This window comes from Enhydra lutris, unplaced genomic scaffold, assembly GCF_002288905.1.
Source record: "Enhydra lutris kenyoni isolate GAN:26980312 unplaced genomic scaffold, ASM228890v2 scaffoldscaffold12, whole genome shotgun sequence".
NCBI lineage: Eukaryota > Metazoa > Chordata > Mammalia > Carnivora > Mustelidae > Enhydra > Enhydra lutris.
Genome location: NW_019154096.1, coordinates 63,636,321 through 63,661,678, shown reverse-complemented (window position 1 = coordinate 63,661,678; position 25,358 = coordinate 63,636,321). Strand labels below are relative to the sequence as shown.

At 46.7% G+C, this 25,358-nt stretch overlaps 1 protein-coding gene across 20 annotated transcripts in view; it reads right to left on the bottom strand.

Moving 5' to 3' along the window:
- Positions 1 to 8,980, bottom strand: part of LOC111145217 (transcription factor 7 like 2) — a 195,614-nt gene extending 186,634 nt beyond the window's left edge. For 8 of the 20 annotated variants that reach the window (XM_022499966.1, XM_022499958.1, XM_022499960.1 and 5 more), the window contains exons 1-3: positions 8,744 to 8,980; positions 8,410 to 8,476; positions 8,076 to 8,200 (exon numbers count right to left, since the gene is read on the bottom strand). In XM_022499966.1, the coding sequence (XP_022355674.1) occupies positions 8,076 to 8,200; positions 8,410 to 8,476; positions 8,744 to 8,932 (381 nt within the window). In that variant the 5' untranslated portion in view covers positions 8,933 to 8,980. The remainder of the gene's footprint in view (positions 1 to 8,075; positions 8,201 to 8,409; positions 8,477 to 8,743) is intronic. The other 12 variants (XM_022499956.1, XM_022499957.1, XM_022499967.1 and 9 more) reach the window with 2 other exon arrangements.
- Between the last annotated feature and the right edge of the window lie 16,378 nt (positions 8,981 to 25,358).

Below are 25,358 nucleotides of genomic sequence, written 5' to 3'. Positions count from 1 at the left end.
GCATCCCCTTTTCACTTCCTGGCATTCTCCTTCAGAAATTCTGCTCCAACAAAACGCATGCCTTTAGACACAGGAACAATCTCTCCTACTGTCTCGATGTTCCATCCAAGGTCTATTTACCCTCATTAATTTTTCTTTTCTTTTCCTCAACCTGAAACCATCAGCTATGAGTCAGAGAACGATCATTAACTTTTACAGCTTCCATACACATCCACCTACTCGCATTTGGGGAAAGAAGACTTGCAACATTGCCTGAGACTAAAATCCTCCACGAAAGAAAAGGAGGGAAAAAAATGACTTCAAGAAAGTTATAGATGTAGGTCTCTGGGGGGGTGGATGGGGGGGGTGGCTACATCCATTGTTTTTCTGCTCAGTGTTGCAATCTGATGCAAAAAAAAAAAAAGAAAGAAAGAAAAGAAAAGTTGAACTTGGTTCCAGTGATAGGCATTTCTGGGCTGATTTTTGAAGAAAAACCAGAAGATTTTCTTTAAACATCAAAACATAATTAAAGTTCTTAAACAGGGGGAGGGGGGTATGAAGTGAATCAAGTTTCCTGCTCTTGTATGAAATGCATTTCTAGCATATAAAAACACGTGGGCTAAGGTGCTGAGACATGTTCCTAACACAGCATTTTTCATTAAAAGTTGCTACATTAACACTCTTAAAATGATGCCCTATCATTACTCCACTTAGCAGTCACAGCTCTGCAACTCATAACGAATTAATTTGCATTAATGTGTGTTTCATGTGTCCTTCCCTGGGTTTGCCATTGTGACTCGGGCTTAATAAAACTGACAAGACAGTAACATCACGCCTTTTATTTCACTTTCCAAAACAAACCAACCTACCCGAAGACCCACACAGATCCTCCCCAATTTTTTAAGCATTTTGCTAATATATTTAGTACATTATAATTGGCCCAGCACGCAGGGCCCTAGTTATCTTCTCAGTAAATATTTATAGCATCATTCTTTCCCATTCATTCTGCATTTTCTGGGAGAATCTCACCGAAGCCTACATCTGCAATTCATTGACTTTACAATTTACCACATGTTGGGATGGGAGAGGTCCTAGCTCCATTTGAATCACTACACAAATATGCAAGTGATTTATCGGTTTCAAACTGAAGGCTGCAAGAGAAGGGACTCCACTTTTCCTGAACATTACTTCTTCTGGCAGACCATGAACAATTACAGTTCGTACTAATTAAGCTCTGTAAATGTGCTGTGCCCTGCTAATGCCTACCAGGCCTCAAATTTATTTTCATGATGCCAAACTTTAGCAAGCAATTTTAACTCCTTCAGAGCTGATCCCCACTAATAATAGCCCTTAGCCCTGCCCACCCCTATAAACAGAACTGTTTGGGGCTACTTCCCAACAACAACAAAAAAGATAAAACATAACAGGCTGAATGACCAGCCCGAAATCAGATGTGCCTAAGGAAGAAAAACCCATCCTGGGAAAACTGAAGAACACTACCGCTGATAACCCGTTCATGGATCCCACTGCCCCATCTTTGTAATGAGCTGTTAAGGGATTCATAGCTGTCCCTGAGGGCTAGTAAGTTTCTGCATTCCATTGATTAGAAAATAAAACCTTTCAGCCTCAGTCTTTAAGTTTGGGTTGGATGGAGGAAAGGATCCATCCAGAAATGACAGAGCCTTCAGCCCCCCCCTCAACACTTAGCCACGCACCTCGCCATCCCACTCCCCCTTTTCCATGTGGTCCCTTTGTAACACACACACCGGAACAGCCCACTTTTTTAAAAAATAAATTAAAATCGGCAGGATGATTGGCCTTCTCTCTCTCTTCGGGGTCTCCACCACAGACGCCCCAGCCCCAGGCCCTCACACAAATAACTGACAGGAAACATATCTGTTGCTGGATAGAGCACTTTAGGTGAGAAGTGGAGCAAAGCAATCGTTTTTTAACAGCAGCCCCCGCTCCCACCACCATGGTACTCCCATATCTCATAAGAAACTTCCAGTCCCCAATTCCAATCAAGCCATTCCCCAAAGCCCAAATGTCTGTCCCATCTTCTTCTATTTTTTCCAATCTTTCCTAATCAAGCATTTATGCTGCCTCCCTGGCTACTTTTCTGTGCCCCACCACCACCACCAAAATAACAGTGTACTTTTCCCAAATGAGTGGCCTTGCCATCCCCAATGAATTCTGGAAGGTTTTTTTTTTTCCTCATCCGTTAAATTCCTTTAATCAACTCTCCTCGCCCACCTAACTTTTTTTTTTTTAACTACTTTTTTTTTTTTAAACTACTGCACTATGCAATATGTGTTTCTGCCCTTCCAGCTCAGTGGAACATCATATAAATTAAAGAGAAGGTTCTCGTATCGGGTTTCTTTAGGTATTCTGGGAAATATGCACAATATAGGCAACACGGTCCAAAAAGAAAAAAAGAAGAAGAAGAAAGAAAGGGAAAGAAAGAAAAGGAAAGGAAAAAAAAAAAAAAAAGGAGAAGCCAGAAGACAAGGAGAAAGATGCAAACAGCTAGAGCAACTCTGCTTTTGAAAAAGGCATTTGTGCAAAGCCCCCACTGAATTTCCATCCCTGAAAGTGCTCTTTATAAATGTGTATAACAATAGCCTAGAGGAAAAGTACAAGTCAGCTGCCAAAGGAGAGGGTGTCTGTCTCAGTAAGCTCAGATTGTAGAGGTGGGGGTCACGGAAGGGGGGAGGGCGGCTTTTGAGATGGGCTCCCCCCAACACTCCAACCCCCATCTCATTGCTTATAATTAGTGAGAGAAATTTGAGCTACTGCCAATGTCTGCGGACCTTGAATATTATAAGGCCAACGTGGCGTCAAATATCTTAACATTCATAAGTGTTATGGGCGGTAAATAAAGCCTGTGGATTTATGACCCGGTGGCGCTTGCCAGCAAAGGACTAGGGCACATTTCTTTCAGCAGACCTGTCGAGGTGCAAGTTTGCCTTTGGTTGTAAAATTAACCATTTCCTTCACAAATGTGCTCAATTATAAGTCAGAGTTGAAGATTTACTTACACAGTTGCCAATATTCACTCCAGAAGAAACTCAGATGCCCACGCTCCACACCCCTTCAAAAAGAATCCAAGAATCTGATTCACCCCTCCCTTCAAAACTTCTGAAATGTGTCACCTTAGAACAATTATAAATGTGATTAAAGATGCTATCTAATTCCACATACCAAGACTAAAAAGCTTACACCTACTTCTTTGGAAAGTGCTTATTTATTTGGCAATGCCATGGTTTAAAAAAAACAAAAAACAAAACAAAAAAGGAGTAAATCTCTCCTTGCCTGCAGCCTCTTCCCTTCCCCCAGTATAATGTCATCTACTTCCTGTGCAGGAGAGAGCCTCTGCTAAATCCAGGTTGTCTCATACTTAACTGCCAATAAACCAACTTCCACATAACTTCCAGACAGCTGGGGAAAAGGTCCTCGGAGTTTTAGTCATGGTCCAGAAACACGCGTCCACACAAAAATTTGCAGCTGTCCTTTCTCTACAGTGCATTTTTAATGTGATTTGGGGGCCCCTGTTGGGAAACATCTGACAAAATGTAAAATCCTCTTAGATACCTTCTCATTTACCCACTGTGCGTGTGTAAGAGAAGTTGCACCCGGGCTTCTCAACCAAGGAAAATCTGGGCACTTTCTGCAGGCACACAGGCACCTCGTGGGATGTGAGGAGGCATTCAAAACCTGCAAAGGCTTCTACTGTAATCTTTGAAAGCACAGCCTCTGGTGCAACTATTAAAATGCTAGTTTTCTAAAGCAAATATTTTTTTAATGGCGCGCAGAACTGCAGTTATCCTGGGCTGCTAACAGAAAAGCATTCTGGATCTGCCAGCCCCCGGAAACCTTCCTGTAACTTTTTCACAGCTTGCTAAGAAACAGAAAGCTGACTAGCTTCCAGCAGTGACTCTAAATGAAATCCGTATCAGTAAAATTAAAATCAAGGTGGAAAACTCCTAGCCAGAACCGGGATTGTTTGCCTCCAAATCTTTTCTCAATCAGATAGGGGGCATCAGTAAAAGCTACTTCCCTTAAGCAGTCCAAAGTTTCCAAAAACACTGCTTCCAAATAAGCACTTTGGGCCCCCAGCTGCCTAATAGCTTATTTGGGGGGGTTCAGAAAGCTTTAATTTCAACAAACTGCAAAGCGCTGGCGTATTAAATTTATAATCATTAAAATATGACTTATTGGGTGCATGTTGAGCCCATAATCCATACTGCAGACATTAAACCCCAACCTATAAAGATTAGCACAGAATTAATGCTGTTGCATTGAGATTGGAATCTAAACATGTTCGCCATAAATATTTCTGAAGGAGATGAAAAACAATTAGCATAAATACCAAAGAAGGGCAAGAACACCTGTTCTTTTTCAGGGCGATAAGCATTTTATTGTTCTCTATTTAAAATGTAATGACCTGTGTAATTACAGTAATATTACATTGTTATGTAGGGGCTTGGAATGTCACACTTTGAAAAGTGTTGTCAAAACAATCAGGGGTGAAGGTGGGGGGTGAGAGGACAACCAGGGAAGGACCACCATTAACCCTTCACACTCTCGAGGTCTAAATCTTTTGTATTAGAAAGGATTATGTTGTTTGAGTGAGAGGAAAAAACATCCATTTTTCACAAGCCAGAAAGAGAAGATGTTTGCCCCGCTTAATAAAACCCCAATGAATAGGCCCCTCTTGGTTTCTTTTAAATGCTGGATTCCAAGTTCAAAAATGAATTCAAGATGCTGCTTATTTATTTGTTCAACCTAGTAGCCAACAGCTCAGTTAAAAAAAACCAACTAACTTTGGGCTGTAAGAAGATGCGAGAGCTGTGATAATCAAGTCTTAAAAAGAAATCTCAGACCTAACTAGAATCCCGACCACCCTGTTCCTACTCCTCGTTTGGCAAGGGGGAAAAAGAAACGTGAAACTTACTTTTTCCTATCACCTTCAATATGGTAACAACACTCTTATCTTTAATATACAAATGTTACCACAGTTCTAATATTTGCTCTTCTATCACTTACCATCTACTTAACCAGACCTCTCTCCTTAATGCAGTTTTGTATTCGAATCTGTCTTTTTAAAAGCCCTTCCTATTACTGTATCAAAGACTAAATTAATGTTACGCAGAAGGCTTTGTCGTTTTAAAATAAAATTATTACTATCGAGCTTTATGGCGTCTTCCGCAATTAAAGCATTATTCTTGAGATAATGTTTTATTCATCATAGCTGATTTAACGATACTCCTTAAATCTTTACATTCTTAAACAGAAAAGCAGGAATCAGGGATCCAAAGAGTTTGCTTTTTTAAAGGACGCAGCTGCTTACAGGTACACTAACAAGGAACAGAAACCGCAGCAAAAACACCACCACCAAGGAGGGTCGGGAAAAGGAAGCATCCAGCTAGCTGGTCTTTACACCTTGCTCTCGAAAACCCACTCTATGAAGCACTAAGAATTTCAGGGGAGCATGAAAAGACCCCTATCTTGCCTACAGATGCCCTCCGTAGCGGTTATCAAATCTGAAATTGCAAGCTGGCCCTCTGATCGAAGACGTCAGAAGTGACACGCAACAGCCTCTCGTCCCCATTTCTACTGCTCTGCTTACTGGCCTAAATAAATAACTTTAATTTTGGAGCACAGGCTCTCACCCAGGTAACCAAGGGGAAGGAGGAAGGGGCAGCAGCACACACAAAGATGTCTGTTGGTGTTTGACATGCAAATCTCAAAACTGCCTACTGAGTTCAGAAATGTCCTCTCATACTCCATCTGATGTCAGAGCACAAGGCCACCCGCTACGTCCACAATTAAAATAGCTGGAGCGGTCTATTCCTATAATGCCCACAAAGGAGACCCAAGGGTTGGGAGCCTTCCTTTTCCCACCGGGAAATCATTTACTTGCCTTTAACCATTTCCCTGTTTCCTAATTACAGCACAACACAACTGTTCAAGTTGTTAGGCGGCCGTGGGGCAAGATCGCCAGCGGTCAGGCTGGGAGTTTGAAAAGAGTCAAGAAGGCCAAGAAGCCCGCCATCAAAGCTCAATATTCAGATGGCCTTTCGGATGGCTAAGTGGATTTTTAAATAATACCGGAGAGGAATCCATCGAAGGGGGAGGGGAGGAGAGTAAGAAATTCTCAGGGTTACTTTGGAATGTGGCTTGGTGGGGTTGGTCACTACACAAACCCTCTCTGATTCTGAGCGGAATGCTCCCGGTTTAAGATGCCCACGAGCTCCCAAGAAAAATACAACGTAACCGGTCTGTGCTACCCCTACAGCTGCAACCCCACAGCCAGGCCCCCGCAGCCTGGCGGAGCTGGCCCCGCAGGAGGAGGTCGGGCTGAAACGCTCTACCAGCTTCCCAAGCGTGCAGAAGCCTGGGTACAGGGAGCGAGGGAGGGGGGATAATTATTTCTCTCCTAGCCACAAAAAGTGACCGGTCTGGCATGCCCTTGCCCTTTTTGCCAGGGCCCAAAAAACAAGTAAAACCTGATAGTTAATATTTTAATGCTTAGAAACACTTGTAGATCGGATCGCCTCCCGACCGGCCAGCCCTCGGCCATTAGAACCGAATCCACGGCTGCTGAACACTGGGTACATTATTTCAAATTGCTATCTCGAGTTACCGAAAAAGAGAAAACAAAAGTAGTGTGTGTAAATAAGGAGTAAGGGGACCAAACCAGAAAAGGTGCAAAATGACAATCCCGGAAAACCCGGCACAAACGTCCAAAGGCTGTCTCTACAGATTGGCGATCCAGGCTTTTTACAAGAAGGTGGGATTGGGGTGGGGGGTGGAGGGAGGGGTTCAGGGCGAGGGCAGGGGGCAGAGGCCGGCAGGAGAAGGGGATGAGTCTTATTAATACAAATGTCAGGGGCGGGCGCGGAACGCACGCTGCGGGAAGCACCCACGAAGCCGGCACCCGGCACCCTGGGGCCCCCAAAGTTGGGTGGCCGGCGAGAAGCAGCCCACTCCCTTTTAGGAGAGGCGCCCTTGGCCTCCCTCACCTTCTACATACCCTTGGGCCGGCAAACCCTGGTCTCTGATCCCCCCCACCGAGGGCCCACTGAGGGCCTTCTCGGAAGCTGGCGAACGCAGACTGGGCTACGAGCCCCAAGGCACCAAAATTCCCTAGAAATACATCGAATCCGCTCAGAAGAGGCCATCCCGGCTGTACACAAACCAAGAACCCGGTCACAGGGGCCTCCCGACTCCGCGCGGCCGGGGAGAGCCCGCAGCCAGCGCGCCCCGCAGCCGAGCCCGCCTCCGCGCCCAGGGCGCTCGCGGCCCTGCGGGGTTGCCAAAGAAAAGCCAGCCCAGAGCCCCCAAGTTTGCAGTGGGAACAGTCTGGGAAGCGTGACCTTCCAGAGGAAAGGGGGAGGGGGACTGAGAGCCAGCGATCGCCACTTTCAGAAAGCTAAATAAATAACCAGCCGAAAGAGAAAGCCAAGGCGCTTCTCCAGGGCCCCGGGCTCCGCGCGCTCGCTACTTCTCCAGTCCAACGCCTGCAGGAAAATCCACTCTCTACCCCGCGCGTCGGACGCAGCACAGTCACTCGGGACCCGGCAGCGGCAGCCAAGGGGTTAACCGGGGAAAACCCAAGACGCCACAGAAGAGGGAAGGAAGAGAGAGGGAGAGAGAGCGAGCGAAAAGAAAGAGCCACACAGTCGTCTTCCCAGGGTGAAACAAACAACACCACCACAGGGGGAGGGGGGAATCAGAGCGCAAAAAAAAAAAAAAAAAAAAAAAAAAAAAATTCTTCTCTTTTCCCCCAACCCAACAAAGCCCTGCTTGGAAAGAAAGATCTCCCCAACATCACGAGGCAGCAAACTGAAAGCAAGAACATGGCGAAGTGCAAACAAATCCAGTCCACAAAAGGCAGAAAAGTTTGGAGAGTTTCGGGCTGCCTGGGCCGCGAGCGGGGGAGGGGAGGCGGGGAGGGGAGGAGGCGGGGAGGGGGAGGCGGGGAGGGAGGGAACCAGGGAGGGGGGGGGGGGGGGGGGAGGGGGCAGGGCAGGGGCCGCAGGCGGGGCGGGGGGGGGGGGCAGCGGGCGGGGGCCGGGCGAGGAGGCACTTACGGTTCGGGCGGTGGGCGAGAGCGATCCGTTGGGGAGGTAGGGGCTCGTCAGGTCGGGGATCATGATGAAGGGGTAGCCGGGATACGGTGGCCCCTTAAAGAGCCCTCCATCTTGCCTCTTGGCCGCTAACATGGCGGGGCGGCGAGGGGACGGCGGCGGCCGCGCCGAGCGGGAGAGAGCGAAGAGAAACTTTTTAGAAAGTGCCCCAAGTAGCCGGGCGCCCCGGCAGGGCCGGCGCGCGGCCGGGCCGAGCGGGGCGCGGGGCCGGGGCGCGCGGGGCGGCGGGCCCGGGGGGCGGCTCCGGGCGGTTGCGGGGCGCGCGGGGCGTACTCACCTTCTTCCAAACTTTCCCGGGATTTATCTCGGAAACTTTCGGAGCGAGGCGGAGGCCGTCTTTCCGCCTTCCCGGAGGGGTGGAGGTGGGGAGGGCGAGGGGCAAACGCCACGCAGAGGGGGCAGAAGGGGGAGAAAAAGGATCAGCGGGGTGGAGGGGTTTTGGTGGGGGGAGAGAAAACAGGGTTACAAGTTTCTGCAATGGTGGCACCGCGCGCACACGCCGTCCGCCCGGCCCCGCGGCGCCCCCGGCCCCGATTCCTCCCTTCTCGGCACCGTTTGCCAAGCCCAGGAAATAGACTCAAGACCCCACCAGCCCGAGGGGCTTTTCCTACCTCGGAATCGGAGGAGCTGTTTTGATTTGTTTCTGATTCATTGACTAGAGACGATTTGACATCAGCTAAATCCCTCTCTGCCGAGGAGTTTTCGGAGCTCTTCTCCTCCTGCTCGCCCTCGTCTTTGAAGGAAATCAGTTCGTCGTTGGCGCCTAGGTCATCTCCTCCACCGCCGTTCAGCTGCGGCATTTTTTTCACCCACCAGCAGCAATTTTGGAAGAAAAATGAAGGAGGAAGAAAAGCCAAAAAAAAAAAAAAACCCCAAAAAGTTTTGACCCCCCCCCCAAAAAATGTTACAAGAAAAAGACGAGTCCAAGGTGAACTTTTTTTTCTGCTTTGGGGTCTTTTTCTCCTGGGGAGGGGAAAGAGGGAGAAGGGGAGGGGAAAGGGGGGGAGATCTTCTGCACGCGTGAGTTTGGGTTTCTTTTTTCTCTCGTTCCCAAGGATCCGATCAATGTGCAAAAAAAATAATAAATAAAAAAGGGGGGTAAAAAAAAAACACACCAACAACAACAAGAAGTCAGATATAAAGAGCAAAGGGGGGGGAAGCCGAAGATACAGGAGGAGCTCGTGCCGCTCGGATTTGAGTGAGTTGAAGTTAGACTGAGAGCTTTTCAGTTCAAAGGCGGCGCTGATTGACAGATAGAAAAAGGGGGATCGAAATCCGGAGGAACGGAGTAGTCTGGGAGCGGAGATTATTGACAGGGCGAGAGGAACACACTCGCTTAATGAGATGCCGGGGGGCGGGGCCGGCCCGGTGACGTGTGCATAAATAAACAGCCGGGGTGGGCGGGGCGGGGGCGGCTAACAATGATCCTTTCGGGCGCCGGGAGAGGGAGGAGGGAGAGGAGGAGGAGGAGGAGAGGGGCGGGGGAGGAGGGGGGGTGGAGAGTCGGAGGGAGGAGTGTGCAGGGGGAAAGGCCTGCGCTGAGTGGGTGCGAGCCCGCGAGTCTGGGCGAGGGTACAGGACTCGCTCCGGGAGGGGGGCGGCTTCGGAAGGACAATGCGGAGTGGGAGAGGAGGGGAAGGGGGTGGCGACCGAGTCAGGAATCCGAGCCGAGGAAGGCGGAAGGAAAGCCCACTTGGGGGGCGGGGATGGGGAGAGGCCCAGAAAAAGTGCCCTTTGGAAATATTAGAAATCAGTCTTAAGGAAGGGGAAAAGGAGGAGAGTACTGTAGGGAAGGGGTTGGGGGGTGGGGTGTCGCTGAGTGGCTAATCCAGCAGGGAAATCAGCCACCCTTGGGCGGGGATCTAACAGAAGTGGTCAAAAAGAAAGATCAACCCTCCACTTTCAGAGAGCTTGGGGAAGTGGGGAGCTGGGCAAAGTTCCTGGTCATCTGCAGTGAAAGAAACTATTAGCCCACGAGGTCTTCCCTCCCCTTTTTGTTTATTAATAGTGAGTCATTTCATTAAATCTTAAGTCTCACTAGAATAAATATACCAAGATGACTTTTTGTCCAAAAAACAATCAAATACTGTAGTGTTAGTCAGGGGCATTAAAAATATCCTTAAGGGAAAATACGTGGTTCTTTTCAATGTAAAGTGTTCATTCCCCCCCCCCCTCCTTTGGTAACTGACGTTGGAGGTGGTAAGAAATGAGCTGGGATTCAAAGTCCTTTCTGCCTTTGGAGGTGAAAAGTTTGGGCGTTAACACCGCCAGGGAAAATAAAACTGAAAGTTCACCAACCCCTGGGATCAGTGGTGCTGGAGTCTTTCTCCAAGGGGGTGTGAAATGAAATCCCCAAAAGACCGGCCAAATAATCAAGATGTAGATGGCTCTGGCAGGAAATTGCTAACCACTGCTGATGCTGAAAGAGCTCTGGGAGGAGGTGGAAAACCTGGGGTTTGAGGCAGGTATTGTTGTTTTTAGGCACTCGCCTGGGGAGCAGATTTGCTACAAAATGGGGAACAGAATTATGTTAAAGAGGAAAAGGTCTGACTCTCCCAAAACATAGTCTTCCTGGATGTTGGAGCAGGAGCACTCATTTTCTTGCAAATATCCGATGAGAAGTGGACCGGAAACTGTAACATGAAAGGGGGGGGGAACCAAAAAAAAAGAAATCAATAGGAATTAGCAAATTATCTGTTAGGAACAGTGTTGGTCTGCAGTCCATGATATACTAAATTATCCCACCAATTCCTAAAAAAACTCACATCCGTTCCAACTGGCCCATCAGCACCTAAGGTTTCTAAAAGAAAGCAAATTTGCCATGTAATATTTAGAGAGTTTGGGTTTCAGCAAAACTGTTTTATAGGCTAAGGTCTCAGAAAGAAGTCTACTAAAAATAATGATACCAAGATTGACAAGGCCAGTGAATTCCCCTGCACTGGGAAAAATTCACAACCACATTAGCACACTAAAGAGTAAAGATGCAGGCAAAATAAAATGGGGGTGGGGGGGCCTATGGAGGAGAATCACTGTAACTCCCAACTTTAATATTAATCAGAAAATCAGAAGTAGAGTGAGAAGGAGCCAGAAAAGAAGTAAAACAAATGTGTACATTTAATCAGACAGGATTGCATAGGATACAAAGCACAGGGCTAATTAGTCTCAGCAGGTAGGACTAACCTTCAGACTTCATAAATAAATAAGGCGGGCACAGTTTCTAAGAGGGAGAGTGGAGACAGAAAGGGGATTATTTTAAGACACCAAGTAAAAACATGAAGAATGAAATGCTTCACTGTTAAATCCATGTACAAATGGATTTAACAGTTTCCTTTTCGTAGGTCTTTTCACTTGGTTGCCTTTAGATTTACACATTTAGCGAATGACCATAGCTTTTCACACTTGCTAATTGTCACCTGTGTGACACCTAGTGTGCCCGAGTCCGTCTGTGTACAGCATAGACTTTCCTAAAGCCTGTTTTAAGGGCTTATTTACTTAAACTGGAACACATTCATAGTAACTCAATTTTATGGCAATTTCTTTGTCCTGTGCAGTTTTATTTTTTTAATCTAACCCTGATCTGAATTAAGTTGGATAGTGAGGTCTTCTATGTCCTCTATAGGACTACCTGGATAAGAAAAGCTCATAAATACACTGAATGGAAATTTTAAAGCATGTACTTGTTGTTTTTAACGTCCTGGCCTGCATTTTTAGCATATGTAAATACTAACGGCTTTCTTCCAATGATTAGTAACCTTATCCACTTTGGCATACCCTCATATTTCTCATTCAAAGGAAACTCTTGAATCTTTCCTCCTTTAAATCTCTGATTTAATTAAGTAACTAAAAGTTATTCCATGATAGCACATGTGCCACATTTAATTTCATTGCTTGGGGAGACCCGCAAGATCTCAGAGGGTCAGTAACCCCCAAGTATCCGGAAGGGCTTCAGGCGATGCCTGGGTGGGAGGTGGGGGAGGAAGAGGGTGTGGAATTGCAAATGGCAAAAAGCAGGGGAATATAATACATTTCTTAAAAAGTCAGGTTGGCTCGCAATGTGGACATGTACTTTATAGATTCGGTGTGGAATTTTAAACAACAGTTGGCTTGTGTCCAGGTGTGGAGGCAACTTCTCTCTCTAGATGACTCCTGGTTTACAAGACCATGAGTTCTGCCCCAGTAGTAGGGGGTTCGAAGAACACAGGGAGGAAACCAGACCAGTTCTGACTTTGGCCTGAGCCAAGGGGTTTTGCAGATTGGGAGGGGAGCAGGGTGGTGGAGAAGCTATGACCTCTTTCTTTGGTGCCCATTCCTGGGGCCAGCCGAGGTCCCAAACTCTAAGGAGACTGTGCCTCAACCTCTCTTCCTTCCTGCTTCTCCTCCTCATCCACTGCCCTTTTGCTTTCTTCACTCCTCTGTTTTCTCCTCCCCGTCAGCTGTCCCTCCGTTCAATCCCTGTGGACATGTGTTGATATGAGTCATCTGCATTTTCCCTTGAAAATTAAGTGAACAGGTCACCTTTCTCAGGGATACTTCCTTTTCATCCCTATTGGGGCGTGGGCAAGGAGGTTTCAGTGGATATAAATCATTCTTCGGGCATTGGTTCCCTATGGGGGAGCCATGGCGGAGTGGTAGGTGCCCTCCAACCAATGGGAATGTGCTTGACGGGGATGGCGGAAATAAGCCAACTGTTACCTTTGTCCTCTGAGAACTGTCTCACCTCACAGATGAGGCGGTTGGACTGGGTATTTCCCCGGGTCCTTCTTTAACACTCAGGGGGCGCATGATTCCATAGTTTAAGCCCACACCCTAGTTATGCTAAGAAGTTCACCAGCACACCAGCAAAGAGGACAAAGCATGTTGGAAGTTTGGCTTTGGAATTTAGGAAAAACTCACCGGAAGTGGAGAATACATGTTGACTGCCACACTCAGCTCCCCCAACCGCTCAGCCAGATTCCACTCAATGACACTCGACAGTGACGTGTACACGTATGCGTGTGTGTGTTATGTATTCCGTGTGATGTTTCCTTTAAGACCTGGGTTCCAAGATGGATGATCGGTACCCACTGTGTTGGACTTATCTATGCAGGGACTGTGCTGACTGAGGGAAGCCAAAAAAAGAATCTGAAAACATAAGGAAGCTATAAAATGGGGAAATGTTTTGAAGCCGAAGTCCTGCTTCCACTGTGAGATTTTCTGTTTGCTTTTTATTCTGCGTGGGTGATGGTTCCTTATTTGGACCTTGAGGAAAGCTACTCCCTGAGCCAACATAGGAACACTAAAAATTGGACACCTCTGAGAGTTTTCAGCTTTAGCAGGAGGAAGGGGTAGGCAAAAAAGGCCCACTTCACAGGCATCCTTTTATTTTTCCCCAATGATTCTGTCAAGGGACATGGAAAGGCACATCCCCACTTCTTGAAACCCTGAGGAGCACTGCTCTGTTCTGGCATTTTTCTGAAGTGCCTGGCTTGATCACCTTGCTTCAGCTAATGACAGGTCTGGGTAATAAAGTGACAATAATGCCTGATGATCCAAGGGTTAATGGGGAGATGTATGCATTTGTACAGCGTTTCATCACCTGCCTTCATAAGCGGATCACTACCGCACAGGCGTCTGTGACAGGAGCCGCCTTTCGAAAGACACCAGTCCTCCATAAATATACCTTTCTTATTGACAATATGTATGTCTTTTAACCCTAATAGTAATGGAAGAAGGCCAATAAATGAAACATTTACTGCATAACTTGCCTTATTTTGGGGTGGTGTACGATTCCTTTCTAGCCATCTCTAGAAGATGTTTTCAGCCTAATTTGCTCCCTAGAAATTTCGCTTGCTACAGTTATACATCTATGACGTTTTATTGCCTGAAGCCAAGTCTGCATAAGAACTTTCTTAAGATATACTTATCCTAATGCCAGGCTACAGGAACTGGGCTGCTTTATGCTGAATTATTTGTGCTACCCTGATATACAGGATAGAGACTTCCCTATAGTCATTGCCATAGGGTAGGTCTAAATGTTTCTGAGAAGGGGGGAAAAGGCAGAAAAAGGTGAAAAAAGTTTCAACGAGGTTGGTTTGTACAAGTCTTTAGAATTAATAATTGGGTCTGTATTTAACATATTAAAATGCCTGAGGTTTTCTTGTCTTTCTCTCTCTTTTTTTTAAATAGCTTCAGTGACCCCATCCTTTCTTACAAAGCCTCCTCACTGGCCCAAGCCCACTGTTATGTTCAGAAATATCATGCATATCCAAGAGCCTTCCAGAAAAACATGGGCACTTTACACTGAGGCAAAGACAATGTCAACCAGCATGGAGCGGTCTCACAAGGTGTTTACATCAAGGGACAGAGCAGATGAAATTTCAGGAAAGGACAACAACATTGTTCCCCATGTAACTTATCTAAGTGTGGGCTGACGCACCTGCTTCTGGCCAAAAGCATCATGGGATAGAGGAGGTGAAGGATCCAAAGAGACTTCTAGGTCCAGAGTGTGAATATTAGAGGCTTGGTCCCTCCAGGAATCCACAGCAACTTTGAGCCCTCATCTGTCCTTGAGGAAAGACCAAAATCTATGTTGATCGAATCACTCAGGACCAGACTGGAGTCAGCTTCCCTTTGTCCCCCCTCGCAAAAATCCCAGTTGTTTCTTTAAATTCCAGTGATATTCGTGGCTTCCGTTTCCTAATGAAACTTTCATCTGAACAGGGAAAAGGAAGAAGGATAAATGATGAGTTCCGGGTCCAGAGCGGGTTCGGACTGCAGTGTAGACAACAGCCTGCAGCACAGGGTTCAGCAAGAGCGAGGCTTCCGGCTGACTGTCATCCGGAGCAAACTCCTCTCTAGGTAGCCCGAGGGCACACTGTAAATACCTAGAGCAGGAGGGAAGGCATTAATCATTATTTCTTAAAGGTTCCAAGATGCTGAGAGTGAGAGGTTATAATGACCTCAAAACCCCCTAAGAAGCACAGGTGCCCCTCCTAGCAAACCCTGGCTTAGAAATGTGGTCTTTCTCTATGTGCTTGTGTACCCAGACCCCGATTTTCCCACGCTTTCTAGAGATGGTCCAGGTTCTCCATGTCTGTGCACAGCACAGGCATAAACAATTCTTGCTCCTACCCAGCCATGGACTCTGCTCCTGGAGCAACCCAAGTCCTGGGCAGGGGAGAACCAACAGAGATCCCACTGCTCGCCCTTCTCCTTCCTGCCAGTGTTCATCAAGGGCAGGAAGCTTCTGTGTGCCTGGAGACCCTCCTCACACTGCCAGGCCCTGCAGCCCACCTGCACTGCCAACAGCCAAGGTGATGACTATCCAAGGGCATTTCTTAGAGAAGGATCTTCTATGAACGTCTTTCAGCCTTTGGTTCTTCGAGGGAAATTTGCCTGCCTCTCTGTATGAGGAGCATCTTTCCAATGTGATCGTCTGGCTGTTTTGTGTTAATTTTTCTTTTTTTAATTTATTTGACAGAGAGATCACAAGTAGACAGAGAGGCAGGCAGAGGGGGGGGGAAAGCAGGCTCCCCACTGAGCAGAGAGCCTGATGTGGGGCTCGATCCCAGGACTCTGAGATCATGACCTGAGCCGAAGGTAAAGGCTTAACCCACTAAGCCACCCAGGTTCCCCTGTCTGTGTTAATTTTTGCTGGCTAAAAAACAGCAAGTACTGTAGAGTTCTTTTTTAAAAAGTGAAATAGTTCATTAAAAATACTTGAAAGGATGTGCTCCAAAATGTCAACAGCACTTTTTTTTCTAGACAATGGAATTCTGACTTTCATTGTTAATGCTTTTTTATACTATCTGGCTTTGTTTTGGACAACTGGACGTGGGAAGGAAGATAATGCTTTTTTCTCTTTTCAGCAATAAATGCCTTGACTTTCCTCCTCCTTCTCTCTGGTATACACTCCAACTCGCTCAAACTGGAGATATTTCAAGGTAGTTGTTGTTGACGTTGCATCTAATATGTAATTTTGAACCTCCGTCAGATTTACTCTCCTCCCTGAATTTCAAAGCACATTAGTGACAAGAGATTCCATTTCATGCATTTAATTTGAAAATTAATAGTAAGCCCCATCCAGCTGTACCTGAGTGGCTCAGTCAGTTGAGCGTCGGACTCTTGATTTCAGCTCAGGTCATGATCTCGGTGTCCTGAGAAGGAGCCCTATATCAGGCTCCACGCTCAGCCGGGAGTCTGCTTGAGATTCCCTCTCTCTTCCCCCTTTGTCCCTCCCCCCATGCACACATGTGCTCTCTTTCTCTCAAATAAATTAAATAAATATTTTAAAAAATAATAATAAACGCCATTCCCCCAAAAGGTGCTCAGAGACTGCCTTTAGGCTTCACAGTGGTGGCATCCTCTGTTCGTTAAAGGGGGCTATCTTTCTACAAACCCTTTCTCATACATGGTCTCACTTGCTGCTCACAACACTTTGTGAAGTAGAGAGGGCAAATCCAATTGTTCCCATTTTACAGGTAAGAAAGCTGAGGGTCCAAGAGATGCAGGCTGACCGAGCATCCCGTGGCTGGTCAGAGCCAGGCCCAGACTGGAATTCAAGTTTCCCGATTCCTCAGTCCAGGTCTTTTTATGACACTGGCTCCTGGGTCAACCCAACAACAGAATTACCCTCACGACTTTTCTGTGATACACTGGGGGTATAAAGAGGACCTTGGCAAAAATATAAATAGTTTCCTTTAAAGTAAAACTCACATCCAGCCCTCTAGTATGCTGTGAAGTGGAGAACATTTGTCCTCAAGGCCAACATACTTACGCTTCTGGGATACCCAGAGCTCTCTCCTCAACGTATCCCATTCTCTACTCTCCCTACCCCAAAACTGTGCCAGGGTTTGTCAACCTGGGTGCCAACAATGTTTCGGACTGAATGAGTCTTTGTTGTACAGAGCTGTCCTGTATGTTGTTGGATACTGAGCAGCATCTCTGGTCTCTACCCACTAGCTGACATTGGCAATGTCTCCCTAGTTGTAACAGTATAAAATGTCTCCAGAAATTGCCATACAGAGACACCTGGGTGGCTCAGTTGCTTAAGTGTCTGCCTTCGGCTCGGGTCATGATTCCAGGGTCCTGGGATCGAGCCCTGCATGGGGCTCCCTGCTCCACAGAGAGCCTGCTTCTCTCTCTCCCTCTGCCTGCCACTCTGCTTACTTGTGCTCTCTATCTCTCTGTCAAATAAATAAAATCTTTAAACAAGAAAAAAAAAAAAAGCAGAAATTGCCATACGTCCCCTGGGGGGTGGGGGGTATAGAGCAAAATCCCCCCCAATGGTGAACCACAGCTCTCCACCCAATGCCCTCTGTGGAGGGAATGTGATAAACTCAATCATTTTAGTAAGTCAGTCAGTTCTCTGACCATCTTCCCCTTCCTCCAGCTGACCCAGGGTTGGCTCAGAATGGCCTGGGGACTTTCTCTAATCTGTGGCACTTCCGCTCCCTGGTGGAAACCTACACCCCACACAAGAGGGCATCTTGATCTCACCGGAAGTGTTCAACCTCGGCTCTGCCTTGTCTCAATGTGTGTCCTGGGGCCCACCTAAAAATCATTCTTTTTTTTTTTTAAGATTGTATTTATTTATTTGACAGAGATCGCAAGTAGGCAGAGAGGCAGGCAGAGAGAGAGGGGGAAGCAGGCTCCCTGCTGAGCAGAGAGCCTGATGCGGGGGATCCCAGGACCCTGGGACCATGACCTGAGCCAAAGGCAGAGAGAGGCTTTAACCCACTGAGCCACCCAGGCGCCCTCATTTTGACTCCTTACTCATCTATAAAATGCGAACATGAGACCTATGTCTGAGTATTATCATTAGGATTCCATGAAATAAAATGTCAAAAGTTTTGATTGCAGAGGCCTCCAATCAGGGCCGATTTTGTTTCTTGACACGCGTGTCCAGTTGGAGATCAAATGCCCGGATTCAGTAGCGTCCTGGCACCATGCGAGGGCTCAGGAGGCCTTAGCTCTACACTGTCATTCTATCCCTCCTAGTTACACCTCCCAAGGTAGCTGGATTGCACGGAGGAAACGTACCTGCACCCAAAATGAGCACATCTGGAACGGTGGCTTTCAACCCAAAGACAAGCTGAGCAGTTGCAGGGAAGACTCTTCAGAATCCCTTTGCGGCGCTGTCCATTGGGAGGGGGCAGCCCCACCGCAAGAGTGTCCCCAGTCACCCTCCTCTCTCTCTGCCTCCAGGCAAATCCCTCCCACCCAGTGAGCAAATCCCTCCCACCCAGATTTCAAAAACCCCCAAGGCCTGATCTCCATTGTCTAGTAATTTAATAACACACAACCCTTTGCAAACACTAATTAAGCAAGGGCACTGTTCCCTAGTGAGGGAGGCCTGCCACCCTCCCACCCCAGGCCTCTGTTTTCAGATGGGAGAGGACTGAGAGGTGGCCTCCGGGAGAAGTGGTTGGCCTAGGGCTGACTAAAGAGGAAAGAAAGGAGGAAGCTAGGTCAAAAGGGAAGCAGTGGAATTCCAAGATATAGGACTTCAGGGGTTCATCTGGTCAAGGCTATTCCTGGCAACTCTGGACCGGAGCATCTCTTTCAGGTCAGGAGCTGTTAGCTCTTCCATTTCTTAGGCGAGGGTGTCAGAGATGCCTTTGAGAATCTGAAGCTAGCTTTAGGTTTTCTCACATGTTCATACTTAAAATTGTGCAAATACGGGGTGCCTGGGCGGCTCCCTAATTGGGCTCCACACTCAGCAGGCAGTCTGTTTCTCCTTCTCCCTGTCCCTCTGCTCCTCTCCCCACTCATGAGCGTGTACACACGCACTCTCTCTCAAATAAAAATCTTAAAAAATTTTTTTGCAAATAAGTTGACCCTTGAACAATGCAAGGGGTAAGGAGCACTGACCTCCCAAACACAATAGAAAATGCACAGTTGATTCCCTCCAGATTAACTACTATTGACCTACTGTTGACCGGAAGCCATACTGATAACATAGTCAATTAACACGTATTTTTTATGTTATATGTATTACATACTGTATTCTTACAATAAGGTAGAGAAAAGAAAATGTTATTAAGAAAGCTATAAGGGGGGCGCCTGGGTGGCTCAGTGGGTTGGGGCCTCTGCCTTCTGCTCGGGTCGTGATCCCAGAGTCCTGGGATCGAGCCCCACATCGGGCTCTCTGCTCGGCAGGGAGCCTGCTTCCTCCTCTCTCTCTCTGCCTGCCTCTCTGCCTACTTGTGATTTCTGTCAAATAAATAAATAAAATCTTTAAAAAAAAAAAAAGGAAAGCTATAAGGAAAAAAAAAAGAAAGAAAGAAAGCTCTAAGGAGGAGCACCTGGGTGGTACAATGGGTTAAGTGTCTGATTCTTGGTTTTGGCTCAGGTGGTGATCTCAGAGTTGTGAGTTTGAGCCCCAAGACCTCCTCTGTGCTAAGTGGGAGTCTACTTAGATTTTCTCTTCTTCTCCTTCTGGTTTGCACCCCACCCCTCACTCTCACGTGTATAAGCTCTTGTTCTCTCTCAAATAAATCAATAAAGTCTCCTTTTAAAAAAAGATTTTTTTAAAAAAGATTTTATTGATTTATTTGAGAGAAAGCATGAGCAGTGGGGAGCAGAGGGAGAAGGAGAAGTGGGCTCCCACTGAGCAGGGAGCCCCACATGGGGCTTGATTCCAGGACCCAGAGATCAGGACCTTAGCCAAAGGCAGACGCTTAACTGACTGAGCCAACCAGGTGCCCCTAAATAAATACATCTTTAAAAAAGAAAGAAAAAAGTTATAAAGAAAAGAAAATACATTTACAGACCTGTACTGTAAAAAAAATCCACAAATAAGTGGATCCTTGTTTTTCAATGGTCAAATGTACTCTCTGAATTTATTAAAATTTCCTGCCCTAAAGAATTATAAGTCAAGTCCGATGTTTGTCAAGACTTTTAGAGTTTTAGGAGCACTTTCCAATAGGCAAGCAGGAGGATGAGGGGGTGAGCTCATGGGTTCTAGAATGATGGGCGTGAACCTGTCAGAGCCACTCACCAGCTGGGGTTCCTGGCACGAGGTATCTCAGCTCTGTACTTGTACTTCCTCTTGCACAAGGAGCAGTGAGGAGGACAGGTCTTGTTAAAATGAATTCTGTTTTACAGATGAAGAAACTGAGACTCGGAAAAACTGGAAAAACGTTCGGGCTGTGTTCTGAACCCGGAACTCCTTTCATAGACCGTTCCAGGAAAATTTCTAAAATTTTTTGTTGAAGGATAACATTCATGGGGAAAATACACAAATCATCAACATGCACCTTGCTGAATTCTTGCTAATAGACACACCCATGTAACTACCATCTGGATTAGGATAATAGGATGTTATCAAAACCACAGAAGCCATCCTTCTGTCCCCTCCAAGTAGGGTTGCCAGATTTAGCAAATAAAAATAGTGCCCAGGACATACTTACAGTAAAAAATTATTTGCTTTCAATCTGAAATTCAAATTTCACCAGGTGGGCTGTATTTTACCCGGCAATCCTACCTGAAAAGCAATCTCGAGTCTTTTATGATTCTAGATTAGTTTTGCCTGTTCTCCTGCGACATGGACGTGCAATCCTAACGTCTGTGCTCTTTTGGTTCTGGCTTCTTTTGTTTAACACAGGCGTGAGATTCAACAACAAAGCGGCAGCAATCCGTGCTCAGCCTTTGGCTGGGGAGCCGGGGACACGGGCGGCCTCTCGGTGTGTGCCAAGCTGTCCCCGAGCCACGCCAGGAGCCTGCTCGTATGCCCCAACTCCAGAGGGTCCTCTGGGACCCGGGAGCGGCCCCTGGCTGTGGTGAAGCCAGAAGGGGGTGCAACAGCGGCTCACAGAGGATGTGATCCACGGCTCTGAGTGGAGGAGATTCAGGCTGGTGGGGCTGGAGATGCTACCGGCGCCGGAGAGAGGCGTCGCCCAGCACAGCCCTGAGCTGCAGAGGAAGCCCTTCTGTGCAGCCTTCATCAGCTCCACGAGCTCCTGGCCCCATGGCGGCCGTGGTCTGGGAGGCCCCCACGTGGTCTGCTCTAGGGCCATGCTGGGACCCACTTCATCCGCTGAGACTGCCCCCAGCACCAGCAGGGGGGCATCAGCAGCCATGTCAGCAAGAAGGGCAACCATGCCAGCAACTCCATGAGGGGACCCCGGGGTGGGGGTGATCCAGCTGGGATCACAGAGCCACGAGCTGATGGACTGGGCAGACGAAGGCCACTAGAGCAACATCCACCCAGCCCGAACACTCAGGCGGCCCTCAGTCGCCCCAGCCGCCCTCCAGGATCAACCACCTCTGTTGGCAAGAACTTGAGCCCAAACATATGGTCGGTCCATCTGTCCTAGACCACCTCCCTGTCCATCTTCTGCCCCACCCGAGCCCAGGTTGAACAACCAACTTTAAGTGCCTCTTAGTATCCTAAGCCAGCAAGAGATGGGACCAAATACTCTCTCCCCCACTTTCATTTTTTAAGATTTCATTGATTTTAAGATTTCATTGACTGAGAGAGAGCACAGTAGGGGGAGGGGCAGGGAGAGGGAGAAGGAGACTTACCACTGAGCCTGATGTAAGGATCATGACCTGAGCCGAAAAGACAGATCCTTAACCAACTGAGCCACCCAGGCGCTCCAACAAATCCTTTCTGCACCAAAGTGCCAGACAGTATGTAGTGTCCCCACCTACCCCAAAGGGTGGGGGGGACATTAAATTCACTGTATTGTCTCTGGGGCTAGATCTCTTATTAAAGTTTCTGCCATCTCTGAGGTAGGGATGAGGACTTTATGAAAAGTTGTAAGAATTTGAGAGTATAAATAAGGCTTACCCTTTCTCTCCCTCTCACACTCACACATAAACAACAACAACGTAGTGGCATTAAATTTCATTACTGTACAGTATTTTACTGTATACAATGGAAAACAAAAAAAAATTTCTTTTTTTAAGATTTTAAATAATCTTTACACCCAGTGTGGGCTCGAACTCACAATTCTGAGATCAAGAGTTACACACTCCACCAACTGAGCCAACCAGGCACCCTATCTACAGCAGAAGACAAATGTATAATATGTGATCAGTATAAGTTTATTCATTGTATATTGTAAATATATATGTATACAATGAACACTAACTTCCAGATTGCTTTCAGCCAAGGCAAAGAGGGCTGCTATAAATCTTGTTCATGTTTTTTGGTTAATATATGAATGCCCCTCTCTTGGGTATACATCTAGGGATAACATTTCCATAACATCAGGGTATGCATGCTTTCAGCTTTAACAGGCAAGTACCCAATTTCTCCAAAGTTGTTGAACCAGTTTATTCAAGAACACACAGGGAGACCCATTAGTATCCCCTGATATTGTCAGTTTACTCCCTTTTATGGTTTTAATTTGCCTTTTCCTAATAACTCATGATTGTGAACACCTTTTCACATGCTTTCTGATGATTTAGATGTCTTCTTTAGTAAGATGGTTGTTTAAGGGGCACCTGGGTGGCTCAGTTGTTAAGTGTCTGCCTTTGGCTCAGGTCATGATTCCAGGGTCCCAGGATCGATCCCCACATCGGGCTCCCTGCTCATTGGGAGGCCTGCTTCTCCGTCTCCCACTCTCCCTACTTGTAGTTGCTCTCTGGCTGTCTCTCTCTTTCTCTCTGTGTCAAACAAATAAATAAAATCTTTGAAAAAATACTTGTTCAAATTTATTTATTTTATTTTTTTAAAGATTTTATTTATTCATTTGAGTGAGAGAGACAAAGAGCACAAGTAGGGGGAGAAGCAGAGGGAGAAGCAGACTCCCTGCTGGGTCGGGAGCCCGACAGGGGGCTTGATCCCAGGACCTAAACAGAAGGCAGATGCTTAATCCAAACTACCCAGGCACCCCAAACTATTGCCCATTTTTTAAAAATGGCAATTTTTAAATGTGTTTTTAAGTGTGTTTTCTTATTGATATGTAAGAGCTCTTTACACATTGTAGCTATAGACCTTTGTCAGACATAGGTTTTGTAAATATTGTCTCTGTGTCTGTGGCTGGTTGTTCACTCTCATAATGGTACATGGATAAACAGAAGTTTTTAACTTATATGGGTATTACTTTTGTGTGTGTGCTGTTTAAGAACTCTTGACCTCTCCCAAGGTCATAAAGATATCCTCCTATGTTATCTTCTAGAAGCATTTTTATTTTATTATTCACATTTACAGTTTGTGGACCTATTTCTTTGTCTATCATACGTACAATCGAATTAATTTAAAAATTATTTCCCAGCTTCATAATCCTACAGAATCCATGTTTATATTTGCTAATATCATTATTACATAGTTCCTTTCAATCCAATAAAGAATTACTAAGTATATTCTGCTGTGCCAAGGCATTGTGCTTTGTAACAAGAATTTAAAACTTGATCTCAGCATAGTGGTAATTTTCTCAGAGCCCCTAGTCTAGCATGTGTTCTGTTCAGACCCACCTATGTCTCCTGCTCTACCCACCATGTCTCCACAGATCCCTTTAGGGGCAAAGTCCACTCAGATTTGCTTTTAAGGCTGGGGCTTGCTGCCTGTTGGCCAGAGTCTGGGCAGGAAGATGGAGAGCACGCTGACCAGTGTTAGTCCTTTGCCAACTGAAGGTTCAAAGAGGGAGCCTGAAACCTGGATCATTTGTGAGTTGCAGGTCTCTGTGCCAAGTTAGAGCCTACATTCCAGCCAAGTCAGTGGTGGCAAAGATCTGTTGTCCAGTCACTTGGATTGGCTCAAAAGTGCTTAGAGCAGCTAAAATGTCAGTAACAGGAGAAATGATAAACATGAATGACTTGTGGTATCTCATTGTATCCTAACTATTCTGCTTTCTTGGCCTCACTAGTTCTTCCCATCAGTCATCAATCACATAAGGAATACCCAGCTACCAATTCTTAGGCTGAGGAAGGTGGTCAATAAAGGAATAGCAACCTCTACCTCAATTCCAACATCTGTCCTTGGGAGACTTTAGGGGATATAAACCTTTAATACAAACAAGCCCAACCCACTACTCTTGTATCTTGGGCTCCTGGTATCTTAGGATTCTCTTTGTGGATTACAACTCCTTACATGGTTCTTTCTAGGCCCTGGCCACCTCAAATTAGAACAGCCCACCCTCCCCAGGAAGTCCCAGCCTCCAAAATTTACCTCCAATATTGAAGGCTCTTGTCCTGGACAAGCTGAACACAACTTCTGCAAGAGATGGGGTCTAGACATTGTGGGAGAAGGGGGCTTACTCTTCCATTTTCCTGATTTATTTTCCCTCCACTTTCCTGCATCAAGCCACTTCCCAAACCCTGAGATATTCAGATGGTGCTTTCCTACCTAGGACTCCCTTGCTCAGAAGACCTCTACCTGGGTGGCAGATAGCCCTTTCCTAAACAGAGGGAGGATTACAAGAGTAGGGGGTCAAAGCCACAGAATTGAAATGGAAATGCAGGTTCTTAACTCTTGATGTATTTTTAAAAAGTAAGGAGAGACTGAGAGAGATTTTCCTAGAACACTTTAAACTTGAAAACAGGGGCACCTGCCTGGGTCATTCAGTAAAGCGTGTGCCTCTTGATCTTGGGTTCCTGAGTTCAAGCCTCATGTTGGGGCAGGGGAAGGGGGTTACTTAAAAAATTATATTAGAGATTACTTAAAAAACAAAAAAGTTTTTTAGTGTCCATTGGTGATGGTTAAAGGTGAATAAAGATTTTAAAATAAATAAATAAATAAACATGAGCATGTACCAAGAGTGTCGGACAGCATTGGTGTGTCTTTTTTTTTTTTTTTTAAAGATTTAATTTATTTATTTGACAGACAGAGATCACAAGTAGGCAGAGAGGCAGGCAGAGAGAGAGGAGGAAGCAGGCTCCCTGATGAGCAGAGAGCCCAATGCGGGGCTCAGTCCCACGACCCTGGGATCATGACCTGAGCCGAAGGCAGAGGCTTTAACCCACTGAGTCACCCAGGCACCTCTGGTGTGTCTTTTTGATTTGAAGGTGGGACAGCAAGGTTAGCCTCTGCAGTGACCAGGCCAGAGGCAGAGAGGAGCCTGTACTGGACCTTGTAAGGAGGGCAGCGGAGGGACGCAAGACCAAAGGATATTCTCGGAGAAGAGGGAGCCTGGAGGAAGATCACAGACTAGTGAGAGGCAGGCCTCCAGGGTGGCCTGACCATGAACGAGTCAGGGAAATAGTCCAATCCCTGTTGCAGGCCAAATACAGGCATTTAAAGGGAATTAGGGCTCCTATGAGCAGCACGGGGGGGGGGGGGGGGGGGGGGGGGGGGGG